The sequence below is a fragment of the Ochotona princeps genome, chromosome 4 (assembly GCF_030435755.1).
Source record: "Ochotona princeps isolate mOchPri1 chromosome 4, mOchPri1.hap1, whole genome shotgun sequence".
Lineage (NCBI taxonomy): Eukaryota > Metazoa > Chordata > Mammalia > Lagomorpha > Ochotonidae > Ochotona > Ochotona princeps.
The window spans coordinates 86,283,684-86,297,679 of NC_080835.1; the positions used below are offsets into that span (position 1 = coordinate 86,283,684).

The 13,996-nt window shown below is 40.5% G+C and overlaps 1 protein-coding gene across 2 annotated transcripts in view; it reads right to left on the reverse strand.

Moving 5' to 3' along the window:
• Positions 1-13,996, reverse strand: part of ARHGAP42 (Rho GTPase activating protein 42) — a 270,695-nt gene that overhangs the window by 32,506 nt on the left and 224,193 nt on the right. The window contains exons 9-12 of one of the 2 annotated variants that reach the window (XM_004585001.3): positions 6,289-6,389; positions 4,423-4,532; positions 3,905-3,983; positions 2,353-2,392 (exon numbers count right to left, since the gene is read on the reverse strand). In XM_004585001.3, the coding sequence (XP_004585058.2) occupies positions 2,353-2,392; positions 3,905-3,983; positions 4,423-4,532; positions 6,289-6,389 (330 nt within the window). Of the gene's footprint in view, positions 1-2,352; positions 2,393-3,904; positions 3,984-4,422; positions 4,533-6,288; positions 6,390-7,442; positions 7,533-13,996 lie in introns of those variants that run through there. The other variant, XM_058663994.1, reaches the window with a different exon arrangement.

Genomic DNA, 13,996 nt, shown 5'->3' on the forward strand with positions numbered 1-13,996 from the left:
GGCTGGTTCACTCTCCAATGGGTATAGCAGCTGGGGTTGGAGTAGGCTAAAACCAGGAGCTTCATCCTTGGACCATGCTCTGCTGCTGTCCTAGTGCATTAAGCAGTGAAATTGATTGGTAGTGAAGCAGAACAGAAAAGATTTACACGGGGACTCATATGGGATGTTGTCATTACTGGCTATGGCTTAACCCATTTTTTTCACAACATTTGCTCTCAGTGAGCCCATTTTTAAACAAGATAGTACTCGAGTACTAGCTTAGTTCTAGATTTCACTGACTATAACCTGTTTGATATTGATGATAGATATAACTATTCTCAATAAATTAATTCCCAAAGTCTTATCAATCTCAACAATATATTGTAGCATATTTGGCAACTGTAACTGTATCTGTGGATTCAAATGCTGTAAGTGACCAATACTTTTTCCTTAATGCTTTTTCATAAGGTTGATTAAAGTTTCCTTTTCTATTGAATTATGAAAGTCTCATTTACAGTATCTGTGCTCTGCTAATGATAAGAATAACTGCAAAGTTGGGAGACTTCTTCATGTTAAGTTTGGAAAGGATCTCACGTTAGACACTGAGTAGTTCCACGCTTTAATGCATGATATTCTCAGTGCATTTACAATGTAGCCTTATTTAGGATACTAGATGTTCCTAGAGTTCTCAGTAAAGACATAGGCATTATGACTGCTTGTAAGGATTATTACTCAAAGCAAAGTTTTATTTCCCATATTAGACTGCACAATTATTTTTGGCAATTAAAAACCTCAAAGGTCAGAGATATAGCACAGTGAGTAAAGCCACTGCCTACAGTGCCAGAATTCCATATGAGCCAGGCACAAGCCCTGGTTGTAGTACTTCCAAATCAACTCTTTGCTAGTATACTTGGGAAAGAAGCAGGAGATGATGGCCTAAGTCCTTGGGAACCTGCATCCAGTTGTGAGATAAAGAAGTCTCAGGCTTCTGGCTTTGGGCTTGAGCAATCTCTGTTGTTGCAGCCTTTTGGGGAGTGAATAGTGTGGATGGAAGCTCTCTCTTTCTCCTTCTCTAATTCTGCATTTCAAATAAACAAACACATCTTATCACAAAAAAGCTGCAAATATAAATCATGCAAAACTGTGTGTCCAGAGGATAACCAGAATATTTTAGGATGAACAGAATTCATCTGAATTATACAGTCTATAAGAGAGCACCTCTCACTTCGCAAGTTAATTGAAGCTGGTGTTGGTTTCTAACACCAATTTTGAGAAAGGTTGAATTCTTAATTTATTACAATACCACTTCTTGGGGGTCACCAAATGCCAAATATAAAGGAATACGACATATAAAAATCAGGAGAATATTTATAAAAGTGGTGGTGGTGGGTTGGGAAGCACGTGGCCATAGACAGTTGTCCACGCATAGCACACTGAGCTCACATGACTTACTCAACAGTGCTCTGTGTGGAGTTGAAGATAATACATGGGCTGTCTGTTCCCCATAGCATAGTACGCACATTCGTGTTCTAACTCTGCTTCTGAATCCAGCTTGCAGCTCACGTGCACGCTGCGGACATCCGGCACTGACTCAGCATGTGTTCCCCGCCACCCACGCAGGAGACTCAGAGGGAGTTCTCCTGACTTCAGGCCTTCATAATCCCAGATGCTGTGGGCCTTTGGAGGCAAGTGTTCAGACAGCAGAAAAAAAAAGTGTTCTATGTCTGTCTGTCTCTGTCTTTCAAAAAAATTTTTTAAAAGAATTAAGCCCAAGGGCCTTATTAATCAGTAAAATTAATTTTGAACTGAAACTTTCCAAAGCATGGAAAAAATCTTAAACAAATCCAAAATCCAAAATAAAAGATGATAAAAAGGCAGTAGATTATTCAGGAGAGCACAGTACGATATGAAAAACACAAATATGTGTCTGCAAAGATGGATCGATGCTGATGCTTCAGTCACTGTACAAAGAAAATGTTTCCTACACATTCTAGGAGAGATATCTCCTAAAACCAGCAGAAAGATTTTATTTCTTTAATCTTATACTTCTCAGGAAACTACAGAGGTGAAATAACACTGAATTTCCATCCTGCCTGTAAAAAAACTCTGAGAATAAATTACCTCCAGTCTCTATCAAGTACGGGGCATGGCAATAAGCAAACAAATAACGAAGAAACAAGGCTACTTTTGGTTACTATAACACCAGAAGTTCACAGTTGTCACATGAGAAACTTACCTGATGAAAGATTGCATCTTTACTGGTCCATCAGATCCATGGTATGCTAGTGCCATTTTACCTGAGTTAATTCTTAATAACACAAATTGCTTTGTGATAAAATTATATAATTTTATGTAATTATAAAAATGACTTACTTTCTTCCTTCTTGCTAATAATGGCAGGCAGGGTATAAATCTAAGGAAAACAAAGGATGGCAATGAGTTACTTGCAGTTAATGACCCAGTAGAGAAGACTGGCAAGGTGATGCTTGTGCATCAGCATACAAAGGGCATGCCTTGACTTCATGGTGCTGTGGACACGTCAAGGTCCTGAGTTCACACTGCCGTGTCCACCGCACCATCCATCTACGTCAACTGACCATTTCCTGTGTTGCAACCAGCCCTGCCCCCACTATTCCTCTCCATCTCTGGCTGTTCTATGCTGGACAGAGTTCTACCCCTTTCTGTCTGAACCAGGTGACTCATTCTCTTCCCCAGCATGAGGCATAATACATCTTCTTCAGGAAGTGGTTCACAATAGATTTCACCACGTTTCTCCTTGTTTAAATGATCTGCCTAACGTTTTGTTCTCAAAGGCACAATACTAACTTGTGTGCACTGCTAAGCAGACAAATCGTGCCCTTGATTTGCACTGGGTCAGGGCTTTTCAACAATTCATGTCAAAGAGCCAAATTTTTTGCTCAATCTATCATTGAATGACATTTTGTAAATGATGAGGCATCTTTACAAGGTTCATGGAATACAGCCACTCTCTTTTAATGTTATTTTTCCGTGAAACAATCTTGTATAAGAAACAATCTTGTATAAGAAAACTGAATAGAAAATCATGAAGAATAGATGCAGAGCCCCAATATGCTGTTACATCTAACAAGAATTTAAAGAACTTCCTCAGATAGCTAAACAGTTTTTTAAAGGCTTCATCATAATTTCTGAACTTAGGTCAGGTGGAAAGTTAATTCAGTTGGAGAGAGGCCCTCAAGATCCACAGCCCTTGCTTGTATAACACTGCTGTCGTATGAGTACTTTGCTCAAAATACTTCATCATCTATAGGAAGCATCTCAAGTGACTCCTCTTTGTGTTCACTTCTCCCACCTGCTGATCTACTAACACTGTTCACTGAAGAAACAAGCAGTGAAGAAGGATTTTCCAAATTTTTACCTAAGCCTCTCTGATGCTTCTAGGTAAATTAACACATAATATCAAAGTAACTATGAGAAACTGGGGACATGTATAGTGTTGTTCACGTCAAGCCACAGACAGTTCTATCAACTCAGACTTCTAAAAAAGGGTACAGACTGGATGCTTAGCTCTCAGCCTGAACCTTTTTTTTTTTTATCAGTGATGAAATTGCCACTGCAGGCTTTTCAGAGATGGGACACACAGTAATTATTCATCGAGTAAGACAGCCTAATGACTGCAGCCATATTAATGATTATCAGTCATTTTGTAAAAGGTAATTTTAGAGGTTTAAATTAGTCCTACAAGTCGCCCAAAGAAACAAATTAGGAAGCTGGAGAGATTTGCCAGTGACGGAGATAATGAAAGGAAGGCAAGAATAGTCTCTACTCCTCTGATATGCTATTTTAATGTTCAATGTTACTGTAGACACATGAGAAAAAAATTCAGATGTCCTTAAAAATTATTAGAACAATAAAACTTAAATTACAGCATGTGACATCTTCTTACCGGTTCTTTGCCATCCATGGCTTCAAGCCAGAGTTTTCTGTTAGCTTCTGAGAAGGCCTGTAACGTGATGATCCCATGCCTATGAACAATAAACATTTTACATAAAAGCATATGTAAAACACATACATATGTCTGGACAGTGATGTGGTCCTATCTGCATCTGACTCCAGGGAAGTAAGGCAAGCAGCCTTCAGAAGACCACAGAAGGCTGACTTGGGAGTCAGGTTCCCAAACTGTGATGTAATCTGAAGTCAAAAGATGGGCATTTTCTTCAGAAACAGGTATTTATATTGATTTTGCAGATTCTTCTTCGAGCCATGTTACTTTTTGCCAGTGTTCCGCATTCAGTCTTTTTGAAAGTATCATGTAATTAAATATTTGTGAGAATGAAATAAACAAGTGTGCTCTTTTATAAAAGACTAAAACTACAAATATATTCTGTCTTATTTGTATGTAAGCAATAAAGAAATAAATATTTTAACTTATCAAAAACAGAAATAAAAAAGAAATACTCAAACCTTTCGACTACTTCTATGTCAAAGCAGAATCGTTTGTCAATTGAGTCCGTCTTTCGTCGGATACACGATTTTAATTTAAACATTTCTGGTGAACTAGTAACAAGGCCGTTCTGAAATAAGAAGGGTACAACATTATTAACAGGATCACAAAGTAAATAAAAATATATTAGAGTGATCTTAAGTTGCCACCCTAAAATGTTAAGAGTGTAGATTATGAATTAAAGTCATAATCACACCCTGTCATTCTGTCATCTAATGAAAGCTGTCCAACTAGAATATATCAAGCCATTTATTAATAAATGAACTGCATAAATGTTTTATGTCACAGAATTTTGTGACATGCCCGATCACACACCTTTCAACATTATTTATCTTTAACGTTAAATTATCTAGTACTGTAGATTCCCTTAGGGCTTCAGAGTTAAAAAAGTTAGGAAACTATACAGTTACTGTAATATCACAATCAAAACACTTGTCTGAACACAACACTGTGGCTCCAACAATTCTCTGGATTACTAAAGGATTAGCAAAAGGGAATCTGTATTACAATCATGATACTGAACTCAAAGTTACAGGAGAGCTTCCGAATTAATAAAGTCCTTGTGCATTCTATATATGATGTCACTGATATCATACATACTGTACGACAGCTTTATTGATAACCAACTGCTATTTGTACTCTGTTACGAAAACTGAAACTTTGGAAATAATCCAGCACAGGCTCAATTTTTTCTAACAATTCTTGTCTACACCTGAGATGCCTGTTGGTTTTAAGGGGGGAGTCTTGCCACTTTCTGGCTAATTCTATGTTTGGTTACAAATTTCACAGACTTACAAATAGAACTTTGGCTTAGTCTATTTACTAACACACTATCACAAAAATTCTATTTCTGATATTATCTACTATAGAGAGCAGGCATTCTGTGTGTATAGAGAACTTGGCACCTCCTTGTGATGTAACAACGTAAGGTGTCTTTTTTTTTTCTCCTTTGTTTTTTGTCTGTTTGAATCATTAGACTCTGAAGAATGCCCAAGCATAATAAGTTTCAGTTGATACATCTGAGTATGTGTCCAAGTTAAATCAGCATTTACTTCTGCCATGATATTTACTACAAATTCATTGCATGAGTCACTTACTTTCTACAAACTTACTTGCCGATCTGTTAAAACAGAGAACTAAATTATATTTAGAATAGCTAACTCCAAAATTCTTAGATCATGGCTCAATTACTCAATTCACAAATTCAACCACTTGCAATATTCCTATCTTAATTTGCAAAATGGTTATATATTACATGCAATAAAGCTCTCTCTAGCATCTCTTCATACAAGTACACTCTGCTCTATATTGTTCATTGGTCACGCGAGGCATTCAATGACCAATTTACTTTTGGGACAAATGGGTATCGATTAGCTTCTTTGAACAAATCTTGCTGGCCAGCACTCTGATATACAATACAGAATGTAGCAGAGGTAAGGCCATGTAGTTTCACACAGAGGCCATGTGAGCAAAAGAGACAAGATCTCTGAGCATGATCCAGCCCTTCACAGCCCCTTTCTGGGCTGCCAGCCAGCCAACAGCACAGACAACTAACTATGCTGCCAAGAAGGAAAGATGATACCTTAGCAAATTACAAGAAGATCTCTATATTTAACTCCATTGCTTAGAAACAATTCAGGGCTGACTTAAAGGAAAATCCTGGCTATTTTTTTATTGAAGACATCAACGCTACTCCATCAGAAAAACATTTTGACTTTCAACTATAAATGTGTACATATTGTCAGAAAAAGAACACTTTGAAATTCTTCTGTATTTCTATTATATAAGCAAACAGTTTGGAACAAACCTAAATAAAACTAGCTCACCATTTTTCCACTGGATTTCATTTCTGAAACACTCATTGTAAAAGTTTTACTTCCTTTGTCATATGTACAATAATGTTTAATCCATGTAAAACCAAGTGGTCCTAAAATGAACAAAAACATTTCAGATTTTGTTAAAAATGATTTGAACATAGTTTTGTATATTGACATATAACTGGGTATCTCCACTTTCCATGCTAGAACATTATTGTGAATTCTAGAACGGCTACAATGAAGGGAGAGTTGTATATGTACAATATTTTACAATTAAAAAAAAACCCTACAATTACTTGCAGTACTTTACATACCCTGACTATGTAAAATTCTAATTTCCTTTGGGTCTGAACTTCAGCTATCTCACTAGCAAAGTGGTTTACAAGGGTAACTGGTCCATGAGTTAACATCTTTGTTCTGTTCTTGTGGATCAGCCAACTGTAAATTGAAAAAAAGAAACAAAGAAACTATATCTGTACTGAATACGTACAGAATTTTCTTGTCATAATTCTCAAAGCAATGAAGAAAACAACTATTTATATTACATCTACAGTGTAATAGGCATTATAAGTAATCTAGAGATGACTTAAAGTATATGGGAAGATACATCTGGACTGTAGGCAAAAACTACTGTTTTATGTAAGCGACTTGAGCATCAAGGATTTGTACATCCATAAAAAGTCCTGGAACCAACCCTCATCAGATCCTGAAGGTTGACTGTAACCCTCAAAAGAAAATTGATAAATAACAGTCTGAGTTACTTAAATGATTTTCTTAGGGCTACCCTTGTTTTCTTGTCTTACAACATCATGCTAAAAAGTCAGGCGGCTTCACTCCTTTATTCAGTCTCTTCTATTGGCCTCTTTCCTCACTGCAGATAAACACCGAGTCCCACATTACTGCTAGGACCTACGCTGGTTTGTCCCTCATTCCTGTTCTCACTTCACAACCAACTGCTGTTGGTATTGTACACTCTCTGCAGCTCCCTTGGCTCCTTGACTGGTCCTGGAACAACCAACACGTTCCTGCCCAGCATACTGACACTTGATGTTCACCTTAGCCGAGGCTACTTTTTCTACAGATATCTGTGTGACTTGAACGGACATCTCTTTCAGGTCTTTTTTTTTTTCATATAAAAAAATTAATAATAACCTTCATAATGTGGCCTTTCCAGGGGGAGATACCTAACACAGCACCCTCATCTTGATGTGCTTTGTCTTTGCTTTCCTTTGTTTCTTCTTAGCTGCTATATTCTATGAAAGGAAGAACATGTGCTATTTAAGCATATGCTTAATTCCTGGGACAGAACCAGGCATAGTGGCTGCTTGATGGATACTTCACAGATGAACAAAGGAAGGAATCCCTCATTTTGCTGTAAGGCTTTATCAATACTGGATCTATTTCCTCTTATCATTAAGCTGAAAAAGCATAATTGAATTGCTTCTTAAAATAATGTACTATTAAAAGAAACTTGATATACAAATCTATATTAATTATGAATTGATATTAATCACTCAACATGGACCTGAAAAGGAGCTCATCATTCTCTCTGTCTCCCGACAAGTCTCCATTGATGGATTCCAGTGATGTATCAACAAGAGAAGATGGTGATAACAAAAGTGGAACACGACCGGCAAGAGGCAAAATGAAACCATGCCATACATTTTCAAATGACGTCCTGCAGCTCCTTAACCACCAGTTTGCATCGGATCCCTACCCTGACTTTACCACCAGGAAAGCATTGGCCCAACAACTGAAATGCCACCTATGTGTAACTGATAACTGGTTTCGACATAGAAGATCCAGGCTGCCGGCTCTGGAGAGACAGAGAATACAAATTGCAAAGTCTCTTCATCCAGACACTGTGTATGATCTCTCAGGTGTAAACCCTCTGACCGCCCAGACACAGTATCCCAGCATCGCTGCCTCCTGCACCTCCACCTGTTCTTCCGAGGGCACCCCAGTGGCTCTGCTCAGTGGACCCAACTCCTCTGCTCAACTGAAAAGAGAGGTCACTGATGACCGTATGGCTCCTGTAACCCAGTGGCACTGGGCTCCCTGGAGAAAGTGAGACATGCTTTGGAAGGGAATGCAGAATGTACCGGAATTGGCTCCTTTCCCGGTGCCATACCAGGACAGATGCTTCTTTACTATATTAAGCAGAAGAAAGCTGAGCCAATCAAGATGGAGCCTGACCAGCGCTGCCTCATGGCCAGTGTCCCTGATGCTCACGAATAGCAGGAAGAGCAGACAAGCTATTAATACACCCTCTAGAGGACCCCTGCCCAACAGCAGCAGGACTAGAGCGTGCCCCCTTAGAAGCAGCAGTAGTTGCTGCTGCTGGTGGTGGTAGTCAATGGCTCCAGGTCCTGCTGTGTGTGCTGCAGGGCTTGGGTCTGTGGGGCCCCTGCGAGACTGTCTGCTGCCGCAGTGGCAGGATGGAGCTTCTCCTTGGATAAAGACTTCCTGTTGCATGAGGGCAAGACAGGGAGCAAGGAGCTGCTCAGGTGCCCGATTTTGAAATCTAGAGCCTTCGGAAAGAGAAATATCCCAATTTCATCATCTCCAGCTTTTCACAGGGCTGCAGGGAAGGGCGTGAAGCTTTTGCGAAGAGTGGACATGGCTCCTGCTTTGAGAACACGCTTGGTGCCCAAGGTCAAAGACTTTACAATCCACGAGTGCCCAAAGAGGGCTTTGGCTTCCCAATTCAGGATTTCCATGTGCAGATAATGTTAGGGTTTCATTGCTGTTTTTATGATTGCCAAACCATGTTGCCCCTATCCCCTGAAGCTGTACATGAAGTGACACAGAGGTTTCTCAGATTTAATAGTGTTATGTTCATGGTGTTAATCCTTCATCAATATGACCATTAGAGTTGATAAAGTATAGTGTTCAGTTTACATTTATGTTTCAGAAGGACATTTGCAATTAGGATTTTAGTGGTGGCATGTTTCAGAATGTGTTGAGTGCTAAACTAGAATGCTACTACTCATCTTTGCTAGGTTTTTTACAATTTTCTAAATTTGTTAAAATTAGAATTTTTAAATAAATGTTTGGATTTTTCAAAAAAAAATTATACACACTCCTTCCCCATAGCACACCATGTTAACATCCAGTATTTTCTTTAAGAGACTGGATGTGGCTACTTCACCATGGAGTCAGATGGATTGTTAGCCGAAGCTTCCATGACCAGGGCAGAAGACCTTCTGTATTTCCAGAAAAAACCCAAGCATCTTGTGAGTATATACCACAGTGGACTGAGTAGGTTGAAAATGCAGCTTATTTTCTATTTAGCTTCTCAACCCAGGGACCAATTCTGTTAATTACCTATTTTCTTAATAATAACCACATGCAATGTTACTGCTGGCTTGATGTCAGATTATCTCTGTAAAAGCAAGAAACTGAAATATAAAAGCGTACTTCTTGAGAAAAGCGTGCTATAATCCATTGGGATGTCTTTTCCTTAATAATAGTGTTCTTGGTGTCAGGTTTAAGTTTAATACTTAAGGCACTGAATATTTTAAAATTACAAGGTACAGCCACATACTTTGTAATCACAAAGAACTATTGCAATTAAGTTCAATCCCATTTTGGAACCATTTCACACTAAAATGCTTAATAATACTTGTTGATAATCACATTATATATGATGTAAAATACTTAAAGGCTCAGAGTTAAACAGCAGAGAGTAGCTGGATGGAAATGCTTAGTGAATTTACTACTAAGGTAGTGCTTTATGTAGCAGTGTTAGCGATAATTTTTAAAAATGATCGCTGTAAGCTATGTTGCTGTAAAGCTACCACAAGGCTCTGATGAGATACCAGACCTCAGATATTTGTATCATGCCTCCACTTTAAGTTCAGCATCTCCTGTAGTTTGTCACACACACACACACTCTTTACACTTTCTTTAAAGTTGTCTGACACTGTGCCATGGCAGATGTTCTTAAATGAGCAAATTTAAAGTCCCTAAAAGTGTGTAAGTAAACAGAACTTTATAACTGCTGTAAAGTTGGAAAATAAGTATATTTCATGCACTAATCACCTGAGGTTCTCTAAGAAGCCTTTAAGTCAGACAATATAAAGACCATTTTACACATAAGCAAAGAGCCTATAAGCTCCAGATGGCAACAGCGTATTCAATAGGATGTGTGACTGAAATTGTCCTCTACAGAGGGATGAGACTGTTTTATGAATCAAGAGATAATTACAAAATGTAAAGGATATTAAAGAAGGCAGTATGTGTATCATTATTGTTAACAACAGCAATGGAAGTGGAGACGTTCTGCCTATATTATATTTAATAAACTATATCATCTTTATGTACAAATTACTGTCTCCTAAAGATAAAAAAAAGTAGAATTCATAAAACTGTAAAGGTTACACAGTTAATAGGCAACAGATAAGCAATTTCAACTCAGTTCTGTCTGACTTTGGGATACATGACCTTACTGATACACTAAAGTTTACCTGAATATGATTTAATGCATGCCCTGAGGTGAGTAACACAGGAAAAAAAAAACAACCTCATGAAGATAAAGTGGAATTCCATGTTGAACTGGGATGATTGGCTTCTATCCTATCACATTAATATAAATTTATCACTCAACTTACAGCTGAGTATTTACCATTGATCGCTGGTTACTAATTGCATGTATTTGTCTTATCCCCTCAACTACAGAATAAAAACCCTGAAGTTAGTTTTTTAAATCTCGTTCTTTGTTCTCCACAGAACTGACTCATTCAGTGACAGTGCATGATAACAATCAATACATCTCATCGGTTGTATTTTCTTATGAATGGTTTCACAAAAGTCCACATCAGAAGGAACTTTGACTATTTTCCCCTCATGCAACAATAATCTCAAAGTACATAAAGCCATACTTTCTCATTTTAAATCCATTAGAAAGGGATCTCTGGAATGTGGTGAGTGAGAAAGGTAGCAGGGAGGGAATGTAATGGGCAAAGGTGATGAGTGTATGAATACGTTGGATCAGAGCTGTGGTTACAAAGTTGCCAGTTCAACATCTGGCTGTCTGCTGCTCTCTCGGTCTTGGAAGGCGGCTCAAGTGTCTGGGCCCCCGCCATGCAAGAGGAGAACTGGTTTCAACCTGATCCATCACTGCCTAGTGCAGCAAGTTGTGTAGAGAAGCAGCAGATGGAAGACTGCTTTCTGTCTCTCCCTGTCTCCTTACTTTTCAAACAAAATATAAAACAAGTTTTAAAAAAGATGGTCTGGGGCTGGCCTTGCAGCACAGTAAATCAAGTCATCGCCAGTGATACTGGCATCCCTTAAGAGTGCCAGTTGCAGCTACTTCAGATCCAGCTCCCTGATAATGTGCCTGGAAAAAAAGCAGCAAATTGCCCAAGTTCCTGGACCCTAGCTACCCACAAGGGAGACTGGGACATAGCTCCTAGTTTCTGGCTGCAGCCTGGTTCACATCCAGCCATTGTATCCACTTGGAGAGTGGACCCGCATATAATATTAGTCAAAATTTCTCTCTCTTTATGTCAAGTACATTGAAAAAAGAGAGGGATGTTAATATAAAAGAGAAGTAAAATCCAACTGTGAGAACCTCCGGTATCAGGCACTGCAAATGGGCCATCACAGTTAGGGCCAAGCACACAAGTGCTTCAGAAGGACCTGGGAAAGCACGGAGTATAGCGTGGAGATTTCTGAGCGCAAGTGCGAAGCACTTAAAGCAATTCTGCAACAGTCTGGCCTGAGCAAAGGGAATGAAGAGATGGTGTGAAGCCAGAGGATACGAAAGACACAGAAAGGTCAGACTTGGCTCCACATTACAGAAAGCAGAGTTAAGATATCCTGAATTTTATAACCTCACTAAGCAATGCTTTTGCTAAGAGAATAAAATTCTCAGAGGAAATGTCAATGCCCCAAGCGGTCTGATGATCAGCTCAGGATGAGCCTGAGCAGAAGGTGGGCATCATGTAATAAATCATACCAACATCAAGATAGTGCATAGAACACTGCACTTCTAATTATGTTACCCCAAGTTTTAAAGAGCCTGTGCTTATAGACTATCTGACTCAAGTGTCCAATGGCATGGAACTGGATAAGGAAAACAATGTATAATTTAGTGGATGGAATACAAATAGCAGCTGTCCTCACTATCAACAAATTCTTCGATTTGCACTTCTGATCATGGAGCTTCAGCCACCATCAGCTTCCTTCCACTGGCACAGCCATAGCTTGGCTCTCTTCTGCAGGCTCCGGGGCCTGGGGACTCCCGCTAGGTGCTTGGAGTGGACCTGGGGAATCAGGCACATGTTTGGGTCCCATAGGTGGGCTAGGAGGGAGGAGGGAAAGGCTCCATGTCAGTGTGGTATATTTGAGGATGAAGCCTGGGACTCATACACACACCTGGGTCCCAGGCAGGTGGAAGGAAAAGGTCCCAGGCTAACACATGTGCCACAGGACTGGGTCTGGAGACCTGTGCATGAACTTGGGTCCCTGGTTGGAGGACAGAGTTCCAGGCCAGGAAGGTGTTTCACCAAAGACCAGGCTCAGGAAGACCAAGCTGAGAAACCCATGAGCTCCCAGGCACAGTGACTGTGGATTGTTCAGGAAAAGGAATATGGGGAAATACCACTGAGTATGTTGCAGGTGAGGAATGACTTATTGGGGAATTCTGCCAACAAGGCTACTGTACTTGCAGGTAAGTGAGGGGACTGAGACCAAGCAGTTTGGAGGAGGGAAGCTAGAGGACCTTTCTGAGTCAGACTGATGTACCTGGCCACATGAGAAACCTGAACTGGACAAGTTAATATTGACCACTGCTAACCAGCCCCCACCAGTGCACACTAAAAGTAGGGCTGGGGGCCACCCTTGCAGGGCTAGACCACAGTAACCAGCAGTGAGTGTTGGAAGAGGATGCTTAATGTTAGGCTGGGTGACGACACTAACCATCTCACATGAAAGGACTGGGTCTGGGGGCAGGTTCTGTGGAGGATATGTGGGCTCACACCTGTGGACCTGCAATATCTGCTGGTTTGCTCAAAAGCTGGGGATGGTGACAGGCTGAGTGAGGCGTGACCATGGAACACACTGACACGCATGGGTACTGAGGTTGGGAATAGGCCGCGCTGGTCCAGGCTGCAGCACCCATAGGCATACCCAAGAACTGTGTGTATGTGGGGGACTGGGCTGCAATCTCCACCAGCTCACATAACGGCTGAGATGAAAGGGGCACACTATGCTAGGTAAGGGACTAGCACCTACTGGCACTTGTGAGATCCGGGTCTGGATCTGGCCTAATGAGAGGACTTGGGGAACTTCCCTGGTGGGCTGTAGCTCCTGCTGGTGAGCATATAATTCAAGCCTGAGTGTAGGCTGGGCCAGGCAAGGCTGTTCCACTTGTCAGTAGTTGTATGGGTTGGCTCAAGGGTGCAGACTGGGCAAGGCTGGGCCAATGTATAACATATTGGCATGTGCGGGAGCCAGGCTGGAGTGTGGGCTAAGGTGGGCTACGCTATCACACTTGCCTGTTTGCAAGAAAGCCAGGGAGGAGGGCAGGCTTGGCAGGGAAAGGATGCAGGACCCATCAGCAAGAACTGGGACTGCTGGTGGGCCAGACCAGGCCAGGCTGCAGCATCCAATGGCAAAGGCCAAGATGAGGATTAGGCCATGCCAGAATGGATCAGAACAACCACTGGCATGTGCAACATCTGTGGCTAGGGGCAGCAGGCCTGGTTGACGG